The following is a 17310-nucleotide window of genomic DNA, read 5'->3' on the forward strand; positions in this document are numbered from 1 at the left end:
TATTTTTATATATATTACTCTCCAAGATACCTTAAAATATATTACAGAATGAAGTTAGATGTATGAAATGTATAATATTTATAATACAGAATAGTAATTTTTTAAAATAATGTTTCTAATATAACAAATTCTTAAAATAATCAGGAAATCAAATTATTTGTATGCCCTTGTTAAATTACAATTTAGGGTAGCGCACATCCCGTGTCGCATATGCCCGCGGCTTTCTCTGCCGGCGATCTTGGGTTTTCGGTTCGCTGCTTCCGCCGTTGGTGGCGCCGGTGCAACATGTGTTTGCCTAAGTGTAGGTGACCACTTGTGTATGTATGCGTTTTCATTCACAAAATTCGGCTGCGTACACTTGCCGCTCGGAAATTTTAATTCAGTTTTCATTTCGGCGCCGTTGCAACAAGTTCGTTTTTCGGAGTGTGCTCTCTCCTAAAAGTAGTTAAATAAATTGCTTAATTTCATAACGTGAATGAAAAGTACAACGGCGAGTTCATAAAAATTAAACAAAGTCAATGCATAAAAACTATAACTGCTTTCTGGATAGTGATACATGTTCGATAGTAGGAACCACTAAATTAACGGATTTTTACTTCAATTTGTTTTTACATAAACATCACCATAATACAACTTTAAAAAAATTGCGAGCGTTGTTGCTATAAATCGTTACAGTCTTAAAAACATTTGTTAATAACAATTTAAATCCTTGCATTACATTTTGATATTTACGCTACACCGCGAAAAGGTCTTACTAATCCTAACCGAGACTTTTCCACCGCAACGCACCAACGGTCACTCTAGATTTGATTTCCAATTGGACTGCCGATGTTAGTTGGACTCGATCGCGGACGCCTGAAAACTCGCAGAGCAGATAAACTCGCAAAAAGAAGTGTGTGCGAGTCGGGTCAGAAAGCCAAGATTTTGAATTAAAAACACAAAAACCCCCACTAGTGCGCGACTTAAACCGTATTTAGTGACAAAGAAATTCCGATTCAGCCGAACGAAGCAACAGGAAAAGTGCATTTCGCAGGCGGCAAAGCGACTCATATTCCCGTCAGCCCGGCTCAAAGGGAGAAATGCAACGCTGCAGCCAGTGATCAATCGCAAAGTTAATTAACCCTTTTTATAAAACCCTAAAAAGGGAAATAACTGTGTGAGCAAAACAACTCGAGATTCCGTGAAAAAAAAACAGGAAAAACCATTTCCCATCGCGTGTTGCAAGTTCCAGCGCTGGTGGCCGACGCAAAGCTGCCTGCTATGAAAACGGGCGCACAATGCTGCTGAAGAAGAAGCGCTATATGTACGACGAGCGAGACGGCACTATTGACTCGCTCGTCGCCGTCGAGCCAAGCAGCAACAACAACAAAATGGCCGATACACGCGAAGTGCGCATTGAAGAGCAATTAAAAGTGAAAATTGGTATGTAAATCGAGTGCGAAATGTGTTGAAAACACCACAAAAGCCTAGATGAACATGCGGGCCATGGGTGTTGTGTGAAATTCGCGACGAAACGTGGCTTTTTCCTGGTGCAAAGTGTGCTGGAATGTTGACAGCGTCGCCGTTTCCCCCGCGGAGTCTCTTCTGTGTGGAAAACAACATTAAAAGTGGTCAAAAGTCGGAAAAATCACTAAATAAACTGTGCAATCAAGTGGCAGACGCTAGTTTGTGGGTTTCGCAACCAAAGAAAGTCCATTAATTAGGCAAACAAATGTGTTTTTGCGCCGAAAATGCATTTTGTGTTCAAGTGTACGAGCATGCTGTCTCGCTCCCGCCCGCGTGTTGCTGTGTGCGTGTGTGTTGCTCTTGCTTTTCCCCAATGTTTTTTTTTCGTGCAGCAGTGCAATTGCATTTGTTGTTGCTGCTGCTGCTGGAAAAGTAATGGATGACCAGGCTGAATGTTACGGCATTCGGTTCAGCCCCCCTGGCGACTGCCTCCCCCCGCAATTCCAGCACGCCCCCCACCGTTTTGAATGCGCCCCTTTTTGTGAATGAATCGGAAATCAAGCATGTGTGTGTGACGCTCCAGCGCATGCTCACACACACACAGACACACACGCGGGAGAGATGCCAGCAACAATACAATGTGTGGGTTTTTTCATGAATGGAATTTTCGAATTCGGTGTACTTTTCTCAATACGAAGGTGTCTGTTTTATGAATGATTACCAAGCAACAAGCGCGGAGAGCAGAAAAGAGCATCGATTAATGGCCCACTATATATTGGCAAAAGGTCAAATTAATGAATGACACTCTCTCTCCTCTCTGCTCTGGCATCTATTTCACTCTGGAACGGGTGAGAGAGAGACTACGAAAAACTTGCGGTTGTTTTTGGTGGTTTTACATTTCCTGTCGAGAAAAAAAAAAAAAAACGCATGTGAAACAGAATTATGAATAACCACAGGCGGGACCAAAAGGGGTTGCCGTTGCCGTGATCTCAATTTCACACCTGCACACGCATTTATTTTTACCTCCGCCTTACCGATTTCAATCTCGCAACTCATAAGCAGCTTTTGCTACGCTCGCAACGTAAATTATATGCAAAGCTGCAACAACATTGTAGCCGCTTTTGATTTCCGTTTCCCATCGCCAGAGTTTCCCTTCGTGTGATGCGGTTTTGTGTTCTTTTCCTTCGCCCATAAAACTCTTGCTTTTTGCTGTTGCTTTTCTTCCCGTGCTTTTTTTCGTTTGTGTCTACCCCCTTCCAGCCGCCTTTTGCACGCTTCAATTGTTTTCGCATGCGCCTCTGTCTTTGTCGGGGTCTCCTCCTCGCTCCGCTTCTTCCTCTCGCCACTTCCTTTGCCCCCCCTTTCGATCCCTTAACCCCTGTCACGTTTTTGGGTCCTGCGGCGAAGAAGGCACAATATCGGTTAAAAATGAATTAAAACACGTTTCTGGCCTGATTGAAGAACGAAAGTTAAGCACTTCCTTCGACTATCGGATGGTTGTGGCAAATTAGCTGTCACCTCTTTGCCTGCATTTCTTCCATTGGCTTTTGGGCCTGATACTTACCAACTTAACCCATTAATATTCTGAAGGATACTTAATTGGAATTTAAAAAAATAAATTAAATTCCTTGAAGATTAAACGTTTTTAGTAGATATATAAAAAATGCAGTTTTTAAAGAAAAAGAACAAATTATAATTAATTATTTTAATAATCCCAATATAAATATGTATTTTTTTATCACCTCTCTTTTAGACTTCTTAAAACATCTTACTTTCCAGCATAGAGACACCTTTTCTGACCATCGGAGAATGAAAGTTCTTCATTTCCCATCGTCACCATTGATTATCGCATCATTATAGCACTTTAGCTGTGTCACCTTTCTACCCCCGACCAATGGGTGTTGTTCCCATCCGCCAGCCAGCGCTATAAGCCCATACCCACACACTCCCTGCATTCTTCTCCCAGGCCTCGTATTTCCCCTTCATTATGCTTTGCATGCTTAATAATAATACTTCCACATCGTGCTCAGTTTCAATTGCACACGGAGTTTCGCCTTTGTTGCTATTGTTGGCCAGAGCTTTCCATTTTGTTGATCGTTGCGATTTCTACACGAAACCTCCGCCCCACCGACCGACCGACCGAAATTGGCGTAATACTTTTCCACTTAATTAAAATGTTAAGCGCATAACCTAAATTTCGTTTTCTACGAGACAAAAGATCAATAAAAGTAAAAAAAAAGCGATAGGAGTGTGGGTGTATGACTCAGTGGCGATCTCCCCCTGCATATCAATGACATTTACCGGGGGAATTACTCACAATGCGGACCACACGCAACCGAGATTTCGCTGAACTTGAAGACCCAGAACAGAGACGTCTAGTTAGCATGGTCTCGACTTTGCTCTGTTCTCGCCAGCTCTGTAACAACAATAAATAGTTTGGCCAAAAAAGGTAATTAATTAAAAGCCGGTTGCTGCGGCGTTGTGTCTTGTTCTCCGGTTTGTTGCCAAGTTGCCACCGCTCGCTGCCCCTGCCCCCTGCCCCCTGCCCACTCGCCGCTCGACCGGGCCCAAACTGGTTGCAATTGAACGAGCCAAAGATCGCTTGGAACTCTGCTAGCTGGTTCGCCGTCTCAAGAAGCCAGTGCCAGCGATGTTGACAATTAGTTCTACTCGGGTCGTGTCTCTAAATCATTTTTCTAACACATATACTGTTCGGCCTGGGCCACAATTAAGCTGGAAGCTGGAATATTTTCATTTGAAAACAAATGGCCGGGGAACAATGTTAATTAGCCCAAAGGCCGGGGGCATATTGGCCGAGCGAGCAACAGCTTGTAGCAACAGCTTTGTTTGCCGCTTCCAAGGAACCCGCGTTTTCATGTAATTAGCGCATTCTGAAATACTTTTTATTCAGGTCGAAGTCGGCCTTCTTGAGGTGTTTCAGGCACAGAAAGAAATGAGATCGGTGGGGAAGTGATATTGCAAGAGTAGTACTCAAAGTACTTTCTTTTGGTCTGTAAGTTGGGACATCACTAGGTGAATATCATAAAGAAAAATCATATTAAATGCAAACGATTTCTGGTACTTCTCGAAGTTATATCATCAATTGGAGGGGATGCATTTCTTTCTGTGTATAAGTAGGGAGGCGGGGAGCCACACTCGCAATGACAACGATGACGTTGATGACTCTGCCTGCGATGATTAACATTTATCTCCGACTTTCCACAATGAGGCAGCAACAGCAGCAGCAGCAGCAGCAGCAGCAGCAGCAGCAGCAGCAGCAGCAGCAGCATGTCATAGTGCTACACATACTCGCATTTCCCCTTGCAGCCCCATCCACTTTTCAGGGGGCCCTTTTTTATGACTTAACGCTTGACCTCCTCGCATTTGCTTTGATGTTGTTGACTCCAGCCGGGGTCAGAGGCATCGGAGGAGGCACCAGTGGAACCCCCCGGTCAGTTGTCGTCCGGGTCCCCGCCTCCCAAGGCTTTGAACTTCACGCTGCCTCTCTGTTTTTATTGTGGCGCTTCTTCGGAGCTCCAGCCTGGCCCTTGTAATTTGTAATTAAAATGAATTCTGTTTTTATTTCGCTTTTCGGGCTGCGCTATTAATTTTGAGCCGCAATTTGTGCGCTTCGCTGGCTCGTTTCAAGTGTCGTTTATTGTGGCTTGTCTCGTAGTTTCTCTCAAAGGTAACACAACAGCGGAAATGTCAGGGGCCAAGAATGGTCTAAGGCTGGGGACAAGTTTTTAATGGGAAACGAGGGATCGTTCGGGGTCGTTAGATGCGCCTAAACCACTCGAACTGGGGAGTTTTGGGGAGTGGGGTTACCCACAACCACGTGGAGTAATGACGGGGTTAAGTGCTCCTTATAGCTAGTAGCTACTTCTATTAATGTAGGTACTTCTATTTAAGACCCATAAAACCCAAGGCAAACTATAAGTTTCCTATAAATTATTCATATTATGGTTGTTCCATTTAGTTTTTCACATAGTAACTCAATAGTCTTGTTAAAATTAGGCTTTCCATTTGTCTTTGTAGATGATTTCCCAATAGTCCAACCTTCTTTTTGATTGCACAATGTAGTTCGTTCCCACAAAACGTTGTCAACCGCTGATCCTTGGGTCACACATGTGTGTAAGCCACTATCGCCCCATAGAAAACCACTTTTGGCCAAGGCCAATTCGACCTGGTTGCTTCGCAGCCGCCTGCCAAATTGTGTGGGCGCCTTACAAAGTGTATTTATCATTATTAAATTTTTATGGCGCACAGTCAGGCGAGTTTTTGTGTCGTCGCCAGTCGCCTTGCCTCTAATGAGCGGCGTTTTGTAGTTTTTTAATAGGCTTCTGCCCAATTTGGCCTTTTCGACATGGCAGTCGTGCGGTGCGTTCGCCTCACTCACATTGAGTGATGTGTGCAATTGAAGGTTAATAGTGCCAAAAAGGTAAATTGCCAACACGAAAATTGTAGACCAAAGAAAGCAATGGCCAGGGGAATGACATTCCAAGGGGGAATCACTCATCGGCACTGGGCTGCACTATACTATACGAGTATACTGCGAAAATTGTTCATAAACAAAGTCCAGTTCGATGACGCTGATGAAAGGCCAATAAAAGTGCACAAGGCAGAAGCCAGACAAAGTTGGCCACAACAGGAGGAGATCGTGAGATGGTCGAGAGAAGCGTAATCAGACCGGAAATCGATCAGCACGTACCGAGAAATAAATAGGGGAGATGGAGGAAACTGGTTTCGGGTTTCGCTGTTTCTCTAAACAAATTCAATTTAAGGCAGTAATAATGAAGATAACTATCTATATTCTAAGATTTTCCAAGTTAATTTTTAAATTTTCAAGACCTTATGTAAATCCAAAAATCCCTTAGGCACCAGTTTATGGGTAATCCACTTTTCTGCTCTGTGGTTAGGCGGGCATCTGAGGCCAACTAACCTGTTTTCCCCCACAAGCTGGCTAATTGCACAACACGTTAGGAGAGCCCTTTCTGGTTTAATGGCCAAAGGAAGTGGCAGCGGAACAGGAAGTGCACCTAAAGGGATGCGGTGTGCACGCAGGGCCTGTAGAATCGAGTGCAGGAAAGTGCATCTGGAGGAGCCAAGGGCTTTTCCCCACCTCTCCGCCAAAAGTGCAAACAATCATTTTGGCCGCAGGAAGCTGGCGTTTAAACAAACGGCCAGCCAGACGGACGGACACAGAGATCTGTCTGTGTAAATCTCCCTTCCGCCGGCGAGGCAGCTGAGAGAAAAAAAAATGGTATGCCCAAGAATTTATCTCCGTTTCCGTTCCTTTGCATAAATGTCTGGTTTTTGTTTCATTCTGCTTTTTTAGAATTTATTACAGCGATGTCTGCCGGTCTGCTTGTCTGCCGGTCTGCTTGTCTGCTTCCTTCTTGATTTTTCCTTTTTTTTGCTTCAGCAGCAGCAGCAGCACTCGCGGAGTAATCGCCTCATTAATTCGCGCGCGTTTCATGCTGCACTGAATCAATTTGCATATTGTGCAGAAAAGCAAAGGGGGGAGAAAAGCCAAAGGAAATCTACTTACAAAGTCTTTAAATTTAATTTTCCGTCTGCGAAGGAAATCATGGAAATTTCAGGCGGTTAATGAGACCCTGTCTCGACCCAATAATGATGGGTGTGGAAATGGGATCGTGTTGTAATTTTGCCCTGCCCTCCCCCCTTGCACTCCCGCCAGCCCAAGGCGAATGTCAATGCTGGGGAGGGAAAGCAATCTCCAGCGGTGCCCTGGCTTCAGAAGTTTTCGATTTCCATTTCGGGGCTGTGTGGCACCAACGCAGCCACATGGCAGGATGTTTCTATTTTTGGGGGACCCCTGAAAATGTTGAAAGAAACATGCCGCATGTTTTTCCCGCTGTTTGCATAGGGATTTATGTGTATATCGGCGATCTGGTTAATTGTCAGATCAGCCAGATCGGCCGCATTAGTCTGGGTAAACAATGTTCGATAATGGATGGATCTGTCATGATAAATCTAAAACCATATTCATAGTAATACAAATATGTCTTCATGTTCTTAGAAAAACCATTATTAAAAGGTACTTGATTTTTATGTGATAAACTGATTACGCATCACTTTATGAGTCTTGTTTCTTAAGCAATAGATCACAAGCAAAATATAAATTAGGCACATTAAAAAATGTTTTATGTTTCAAAATTTCCCTAAGAATGTCGCAACTTCCGTTTTGATTTGTATACAAATCAATCTGTTCAGGAAGTAAGTGTGATTTTCCCTTAAACATTTTTTGGAAATGTAAAGAATTCGCTCTTCTTCCGTTCCCAAGGTTCTGCAAAAAAATTCCAAAACGAAAAAAAAAATGAAATAAAATCGATGAGCCAACTTCCGCTTGACTTTATCCATGCATAAACCTTCTGGATTTTCCCAGTTCATCGAGCTCTGGTTCCGTTTATCGTGTTTGGCATATGTAAGATGATATATGCACACCCCATCGTCCGTCGATGTGACTGTTGGGTGTTGCTGTTGCTGTTGCTCAATGCATCTGAAGGTCGGATATCGGACGGTCTACGACCGATGGAGCCCAGAATAATGTACACATTCATGCCATATCTAAGCGATATGGATAGAATATAATTTCGCAATTCTCTATGGGGGCTCGTTCGATTCCATGGAAGTCGAGTCGCCGTTTAGAAATTTCCCCCTTATCGCGGCTCTTTCATTCTTTTCATCCGCCAGTGAGTAAGCGAAATCTATAGGAATTCCGTTGATTATGTCATTAAATTTAGAAATCTTGGATTGTCAGCCTGCTTTGCATGCCATTTGAACAACAAAAAGCTAAAAAAGAAATACATGTTTATCAAGTCGAAGGTTGTTTACCCTTAACATTTTTGATTGGTAAAAAAGCTGTGCAAATATTATTTTATATGGGTTTTAAGATGGTCGATTATCAAGTATGAACGAATCTATACCATATAATTTCGATTAGGCGAATATATCTCTTAGATAGTTAATCTTAGGGATAAGATTGTAGTACCTTTTGCTAGGGTATTGAAGACGAAAACGAACCGACTAATAAAAAAATTCAGTGGGGCAGCCAATGACAAGGCAAAGCCATAAAAAACACACAAATGAATTATAAACGTCACAGAAAACGCAAAAATTTCAACATTTTTGCGCCGGGTTTCCCCCGTCCCTCTTCCTCTTTCTCCTAGCTATACTACCACTATTATTTTATGAATGAAATTTACTGTTTCGCTTTTCTCCTTCGGAATACTCTTGAAATACTCTGGGTTTTTCGTCACTTGAGGTTTTGTGTGTTTGTTTTCGGGCTTTTTGCCGATTGCTTTACTTCGCTTTGCATATAAAATGTGCTTCTGCTTGCGGGGTTTTTCATTCATGAAAGAAAAAGCAGCGCTCACACACAGATACACACATAGCCAAAGGAAAACGAATGTCTTTTTTATCGCGCGTTTCTTGTTTCGACGACAAACGCACAGCGCGAGAGTGAGATTGTGAAAAGTGCCGTTGTTTTGCCAACACACAGATACTCGAGCTCCCCGCCGAACACACACACACACACACACACACAATCACCGCACATAACCCCATTGATAGTCGCTAGGTGATAGCTGAGTGTTTATAGTAAAAAAGCGGAGCTATGGCTCACCTCCGGCACACTTAGCCCACATAGCACAGCCCACCGCCCAGCTGTGTCAACAGGGGCGGAAAACGGGGAGGGACAGGCGGTCCTCGGGCTCAATGAAAAACAAACTTTGGCCACAGTCAAACTTCCTCTAAGTCAACTCACCAACCATTATATGTATATATTTTGTATAGCTCTTAAACTTCCTCTTCCTAAACTCACCAACCATTATTTGTATATATCTTTTATAGCTCTCAAACTTCCTATAGCTCAACTCACCAACCATTATATGTTAATAAATTTGATAACTCTTAAACTTCCTCTTCTTCAATTCACAAACCATTATTATATGTATTTATCCTTTATAACTCTATAACTAACAGTTCTGTAATTTTCCTATCCCACATATAATATCATATTTTAAAGTAGTTTTGACTTAACTATTCTCATAAAAGCTCTTGGTTATCAGTTGTCAAATATAAGTATATCTTTTCATATTATTTCATTGAAATTATAACCATATTTGTCATTCGCTGACAGACACTTCTATACTTATAGATGGTTTTTAATGGAAATTAAAGAAGAAATTTTTCTTAAATAATATTTTTATTGTTCCTCCTTAGAATTCATTTCAAATGAAACAAAATATTTCCTAAATCCCTGCAACCCATAAGTCACATCTTGAGGTCTTAGTCATGGAAGCGTTTACTGTAAGAAGCGGGCAAAACCGAATTTGCCACACAGATACATATAGCCAAGCCGGCACGGACACACAGATACGGCACACGCACAACCGCTCGGGTGTGTGCGTGCACTTATTATATTTCCGCTCGACTGCCGCTAATTTCTTCCATTGAGCAACTTTTATAGTACTTGCCTTGTGGGCAGCGCCTTCACCCTTTGCGCTTATCAAGGTCCGCCGCTTATTGTTAACGTTTGCTCGGTCTAGCCAAGCGCCAGCCACTGCGAATGTGCCCCCTTGTTGTTTGTAGTTTGTGTTCGCCGGGACCCAGGTGGCGGAGTATCCATAATGGACGGCTAGATTGCGACCACCAGCCGTCCATGGGTGCACAATACAATACATATGGAGGAGGCATCGACGCACTCGCACAGGAAGTCACGTCCGCTGACCGTTTTCGGAAATCAAAAGAGCCCGCTGTAGTATGTGGTGTAATGGGTGGGGAGTGCGATTGTGCCTTTTCTGCAGCCTTTACAGCAGCAGTTGGCAGGTGTCAAGGCCGAACATTAACTGATACCCAAACGGCGCGATAATATTGTATTAATTTATGCTAATCGACAAGTGATAGCCTCTAACAGTCTTCCGGTTGGGAGAAAGTATGTGATTGGGCCGCCATTTAGTAGACATTCTTTTGATGAGGCTTCGTTTTCCATTTTAAAATATTCCCCAGCCATTAATAGATAAGTTTTCTCTTAAACTGCTTACATATCTTTGGTTTCATATTGGTTTCTAGTTCCATTACCAATAAAGATTTCAACTTTTTGCTCGAATAACCGAAATATTACTCAAACACCACTTGTGATAATTACTTAATCTTAAGTTAATGCCTTTCACCTTGAACGAAAAACCTAATCTCAAAAACAGCAAACAATTACTAAGGGGATTTGCTGGTTAAGCGCTATAAATTATGAATATATAAAGTGGAAGTTATACTTTAGCTGTAAAGATTGGACCCATATTTTATATTATTATTATTAATTCATCACTATTTTTCTGGCTAATTCCAGGCGAGGCAAAGAATCTGAGCAGTCGCAATGCGGCCAACACAAGCTGCAGCACACAGGGCACCCGCGATGTCTACTGCACAATTGCCCTGGACCAGGAGGAGATCTGCCGCACACCCACCATCGAACGCACACTAACGCCGTTCTTCGGCGAGGAGCACCAGTTCAAGATCCCGCGCCGCTTCCGCTATCTGTCCATCTACCTGTGGGATCGGGACATGAAACAGGACAAGCCCATTGGCAAGATAGCCATTAAGCGGGAGGAGTTGCACATGTACAATCACAAGGACCATTGGTTCTCGCTGCGGCCAGTGGACCAGGACTCCGAGGTCCAGGGCATGGCAAATGTGGAGGTGTCCTTTGTTGAAGCCCCACACACCCAGTCCCTGTCGGAGAGCATCGATCTGGGCCAGCACACGATGGCGCACCACCAGCACCTGCCACACCACCAGCACCACAGCCACCAGCAGCGGGCGCATCTGAACGACTACAAGGAGAACAGCGAATTGAGCAACATCCAGCGGGCTGCGGCAACGTCTTCGGCGGCCATGACCCTGAAGACCCGAGCCGCCGGTCTATTTGGTCACGTCCATCATCCTCCATCGCAGATACAGCACTTCCCGACGATCAACACAACGTCCTCTTCGTCAGATCAGCTGGCCAATTTGAAATCACATGGGCGATACGTTGGCGTGACCATCAAAGTGCCGGCATGCGTGGACCTGGCCAAGAAGCAGGGCACCTGCGATCCCTTCGTGATCTGCACCGCCAACTACAGCAACAAACAGCAGGTGACGCGTCGCACCAAACAGCGCAAGAAGACCGTGGATCCGGAGTTCGACGAGGCCATGTACTTTGATCTCCACATCGACGCCGAAGCGGGCAGTACGAACACCACGTCGAGTAACAAGAGTACCGGTTCCCTGGAATCGTCCGCCAACAAGGGTTATGCTATATACCCGCTGGGCGGTGCGGATCTGGTGGAGATTGTGGTGAGCCTTTGGCACGATGCACACGGAGCGATGTCCGATAAAGTGTTCCTGGGCGAAGTGCGGCTGCCAATGCTGAATAAGCAGGAGCAGCAGGCGGTTTCTCCATCGGCCTGGTATTATCTGCAACCGCGCTCCATGACGCACAGCTGTCGCTCGCTAAACGCCACACCCCGCTCATGTGCCACGCCCCCGGGAACGAGATTAAGCGTGGACTCGACCATCGGATCGCTGCGCTTGAATCTGAACTACACCGCCGATCATGTCTTCCCGCTGGCCACGTACGATGATCTGATGAACCTGCTCCTGGAGTCGGTGGATCAGCGACCCATTACCGTGTCGGCTGTGTCGATCCTGGGCGAGCTGGTCTCGGGCAAGACGGAGGTGGCCCAGCCGCTGGTGCGACTCTTCACGCACACGGAGCGCATTGCGCCGATCATCAAGGCGCTGGCGGACCACGAGATCTCCCACCTGACGGATCCCACCACCATCTTTCGGGGCAACACATTGGTCTCCAAAATGATGGACGAAGCGATGCGTTTGTCCGGGCTGCATTACCTGCATCAGACGTTGCGTCCCGTTTTGTCGCAGATCGTTGCCGAGAAGAAGCCATGCGAGATCGATCCCAGCAAGATCAGGGATCGCTCGGCGGTGGACACGAATCTGCACAACCTGCAGGACTATGTGGAGCGGGTTTTCGAGGCGATCACCAAGAGTGCCGACCGCTGTCCCAAGGTTCTGTGCCAGATCTTCCACGATCTGCGCGAGTGTGCGGGCAAGCATTTCCCCAGCAACCGAGAGGTGCGCTACTCCGTGGTCTCCGGCTTCATCTTCCTGCGCTTCTTCGCTCCGGCCATCCTGGGGCCGAAGCTCTTTGATCTGACCACCGAGCGACTGGTGAGTAAACGTCTCAAGCTTAATCATGACCTAATTAAAGTGCAATTTTAAGGATTTGAGTAATCTCGAGTTTAGTCATGACTATTGAGTAATAAAAATGCAATTAATATTCTTTATTTGTGATTTGCAGGATGCCCAGACGAGCCGCACGCTGACCCTGATCTCCAAGACGATCCAATCGCTGGGTAACCTGGTCAGCTCGCGGTCGTCGCAGCAGACGTGCAAGGAGGAGTTCACCGTCGAGCTGTACAAGAAGTTCTGCACGGAGCAGCATGTGAATGCGGTTAAGCGCTTCCTGGAGGTGATCTCGACGCCCAGCCAGGCGGGCAGCGGCGTTCATCCGGCGGCGGCGGCAGCGCCCCTGGAACCAGTATTACTTAAAGAGGGGTAAGTTGGGCCCTGCCTACTTGGTGGATTCAGGTTGTTCCCTGTAGCCTCTAGAGAATATCGATTGGTGGACTGTGCAAAGCTCCCTCTATATACCCTATTCTATAGATCTGGCATATATCCCACCCAAGACAATTTGGTTGATTACGCTTCGTTTTATTCTAATACCGAAACTTTCTTTGTCTTTCTCTTCTTTTTCGCGCGCTGCTTTTACCAAAATATATCTCAAAAAAAAAAACGTATATCGAATAATAAATCAAAATCCGTCACGCCCAAAAACACGACACTCACAATCACCAACCACATCCCATCACACAAAAATCACACTTCTTCATCCACACATTAAACCTATACTAACGTCTAGCGAGGGGTAAGAGAAATTGCTTGTAATTTGTTGAACAATTAGCTCTGTTTTTGTTTCGGCTGCGAATGCGTTTGCGCCTGAGACAAGAGCAGAACAGAGAACCGAGTGCCTGAGATCTGGAAGGGCAGTTGCTAAGACCCCGCTTTCTTTGCTCTCCTTCCCGGCAGCATGATGACCAAGTACCCCACATCTCGGAAGCGCTTCGGCCGGCAGTTCAAGCAGCGCTACTTCCGCCTCACCACCCACTCGCTCAGCTACGCCAAGTCGAAGGGCAAACAACCCATCTGTGATATACCGCTCCAGGAGATCGCCAGCGTGGAGCAGCTGAAGGACAAGAGCTTCAAGATGCAGAACTGCTTTAAGGTGAGCATTCGATTTGCATGGGTTTCGGGATGGAGGGCCTGGGATGGGAATAATGCACACGAGCAGTGTGCCGGAAACGCGCGATCCACACCACCTCTATAAATAGGCAGCAAAAAGCCCACACACCTCCGGGCAGTGATGAAGGTTTGGCTGGTCTTACAAGCCATCTGGTTGGTTGTAACTTTAGAGGCGGGAGATCTTATAGAGCTTACATCTTTGCACTTGCCTTAGGCTGCTGTTTTATTAAGTGAGATTAATTAGCTGGGGAGAATAATATGTCTTCTAAAGAATAGGAAGATTTAAGCTAGATAATAATAATATTATATTCTATTATATATTAAAAATTGTTACATATATTCTATATTCTATTACTTAAAATTGATGACAAATTATATTTTATTCACTTTTCCAAATATCTAATGCTAGATCACCCTATAATTAGCTTTCTTTTAGTTCTCATAGTTTCCCAAATTGGCTTAAACCATACTTCTTGAAAACCGCCATCCCTGCCTTCGTCTCATGGCCAAGACATCTGGCTGAGTGGGCGTATGGCAGTGGCTGCTAATCGATGGCACAGCCATCCGTCGGTGGCAGCGGCAGGCCCATCCTCTGCGATAGTGAAAACCGAACCTCAGCCAGTTGCCCGAGAAACTTTCACTAATCACTCACACAGTTTTTTGTTTCTGTGGCAAATGACAAGTTGCTGCAATTAAAAATAATTAGCATTATTATGCAGATGAGCTGGCAGAGCCCCGCTCTGCGTACGCTATTGTTATTGTTATTGTGCTTCGAGGTGGTGGTTAGACAAAAAGGGAAATTTCAAAACCTAGAAAAATCAGCAACCGACGCAGAAGAGAATAATCCGTCATCGTGGGTGCGAGGTTTCAGCCAAGATGTGGGAATTGTCTCAGACAGCCAGCGGATTTCACTTGGGTGCGAGGCGATTGTTTTGCAATTGCGCCGCGCACAGAATTTATGGTAATTGCACAAAGATGAGACTAAGATTTACTTTCGCCTCCTCTCCCACAGATTGTGCACAACGATCGCTCGCTGATTGTGCAGACAACGAACTGCGTGGAGGAGCGCGAGTGGTTCGACCTGCTGCACAAGGTCTGTCTGATGAACTCCATCCGGATGCAGTACTTCCATCCCTCGGCCTTCGTCAGTGGCGTCTACAGCTGCTGCGGCCGCTCGGATGAGAACTCCGCCGGCTGCAAGAATGTGTCCGAAAAGGAGATGGACTACTTCCAGATGGACTTGGTAACGGCCCTCGATCCACCGCTCGATCTGCAGCGCATCCACACGCTGATCATGTCCAACATGAGTGTGCTGGAGTCGCTGCTCGATCCGCTCAACTACCATCAGCATCTGCCGCAGACGCAGACGCAACACCAGCAGCACAATCCTCTGGTGCCGCTGGCCACCGAGCTGCAGAAGCATTCACCGCAGGCCTTTGCGGAGTTCAAGCGAACGATCGAGAAGCTGAGAGAGAAGGCGTACGCCATCGATCGGGACCATCGGGACTACAAGCAGGGCATCACGCGGCAGCTGAAGTACGGCAGCAGACAGGCTCCGATTGGCGATGACAACTACTGGCACATGATGCGAGCCGCCGGCCAGTTGAACCAGCAGCACCATCAGCAGCAGCAACACCAGCAGCAACAGCAGCAGCAGCTGCAACTTCAGCAATTCCAGCCGCAGCCCGTGCTGCCGCAAATGCAGAATGTTCGGGCGTATCCCTATCAGCCGGCTACGAGTAATATGAATGCCTACTATCTGCACAACTTGCAGCATCAGCAGCAGAGATTGCACTTGCAGCAGCAGCAACAGCAACATCAGCCCCTGCAGCAGCAACCGTCGCAGTTTCAACCCCTGCGCAGCCACCAGTTGCAGCGCCACAATAACAACTTGAACAACAATAACTGCGGTAATGCCTCCTCCTCCAGTCCCTCGTCGACGACCTCGAGTGTGGTGGCTGCACCGCCCAGCACCACCTCGTCATCGCAGCCAGCGCCGCCGATTTATTAGCGTTCAAGGCTGTGCGTATTCGCTTTGCCGCGGGCCATCATCACGACCAGGTGAAGGAATACGCATCATCAAGGCAGCCGCCTGGATATACCAGGAGAGGAAGGCCCCAAACCAGAGGATGCTGCTGTACAAAGCGTTTTATGTGCTAATTTCTAGGCTCTGTTTTTTTGTATCATTTTTTTTACGAGTTTAACGTTGTAAAGGTCTAGACTAAGTTTTTTAATTAACAGATTTTTATACACCAGATTTTTTCGGTACCGCCAGCAACAGCTACAGCAACAACAACAAGATGAAAACAAACAAGAAAGCGAAATCTAAATATTTATAAGCCTATTTATTTTTTGTATGTGCTAACATTATTTATACACGCAAACGAAACACCCAATACGAAGGAGCATTTCTACTTTTGTGTGAGCGCAAAGAGGGCAGAGAACCACTGAAAACTGATAACTTTATAAGCCTGAACTACTGAAAACTCAACAATTGCTAAGATTTTTTAAAGCCTAGCCTAAGTTAAGTACCAGCGCAATGAGTAGCGAAATGAAACGATGTAAATAGCAGATGCACGAGTATATATTTCTCTATATGTACAAGTGCAATATTACCTACATTATACCAGTTATTTTAGGCGTAGCGAAAATTTCTAAAACACAAACTAAACTTAGGCGTGTTGCCCAGAGGCGATGCAAACAAAAAGCAAATAATTCTAACAAAATGTGAACGCTATATACAACAAACGAAAAACTGCGAAAAGCAAAAAAAAACATACATCTACAATGTATATTTACTTTATATAACTGTCATACAGCTAATGTTAAACACACGATACGTACTCGGCAAATGCAGAATACGAACAAAAATCATTGTTAAGAACAAATTTACTTCCATTTTGCATATATACACACACAAACACACCTACATACATTAAACACACGCACACGAATATTTATTAAATGCATTTAATTTCATGTTAAACTTAAATAACAACAAAAAAAAACAAGTAAATTGTTAACGCAAACGCGATTTGGTTAGCTTCGACTTACTTCCACCGATTTGTTTCCAAAGCTCTTCCAATATTGATTACACATCTAGAACTTACTTTAAATAATCTTATTTTTGCCATATTTAGTTCATTGTTCCATCAATTGCATAAAAATGTGTCTTCCTCCGCCGCGTTTATTCATATATTGTCTTTGTTTATGCATTCCAATTATTTGTGCATTTCTTAATTCTAATATCTGCATGATGTACATAGAGATACGACACGGAGAAACACGACCAGATGTTGCTATGAATATAATTTGTTTGCAGTAACATTTACACTTTCAGTTGCATTTTAAGAACTTACTTTTAGTTTACTTTTATCATGCCTAGCTGATAAGTTGTTGGTACAAAGAATCGAGAATATACCCATCTAGATATATTTTCTAGCGAAAAATAAAGCGTATCGCCAATGGATATCCTCATTT

The 17310-nt window shown here is 44.9% G+C and overlaps 1 protein-coding gene across 1 annotated transcript; it reads left to right on the top strand.

Moving 5' to 3' along the window:
• The first annotated feature begins 813 nt into the window (after positions 1-813).
• LOC108035194 (GTPase-activating protein) lies at positions 814-17299 on the top strand. The gene is made up of 5 exons (XM_017110685.3): positions 814-1422; positions 10817-12699; positions 12830-13086; positions 13618-13813; positions 14843-17299. The coding sequence occupies exons 1-5, from the start codon at positions 1278-1280 to the stop codon at positions 15839-15841; spliced, it is 3480 nt and encodes a 1159-aa protein (XP_016966174.1). The 5' UTR covers positions 814-1277; the 3' UTR covers positions 15842-17299.
• Positions 17300-17310: the final 11 nt, after the last annotated feature.

Source organism: Drosophila biarmipes, chromosome 3L (genome assembly GCF_025231255.1).
Source record: "Drosophila biarmipes strain raj3 chromosome 3L, RU_DBia_V1.1, whole genome shotgun sequence".
Classification (NCBI taxonomy): Eukaryota; Metazoa; Arthropoda; class Insecta; order Diptera; family Drosophilidae; genus Drosophila; species Drosophila biarmipes.

Bases quoted from the DNA above. Each gene is read 5' to 3' on its own strand.
- LOC108035194 (XM_017110685.3), top strand. From the start codon at position 1,278: ATGCTGCTGAAGAAGAAGCGCTATATGTACGACGAGCGAGACGGCACT. The intron at 12,700-12,829 runs GTGAGTAAACGT...TGTGATTTGCAG, and splicing joins ATCTGACCACCGAGCGACTG to GATGCCCAGACGAGCCGCAC. The intron at 13,814-14,842 runs GTGAGCATTCGA...CCTCTCCCACAG, and splicing joins AGATGCAGAACTGCTTTAAG to ATTGTGCACAACGATCGCTC.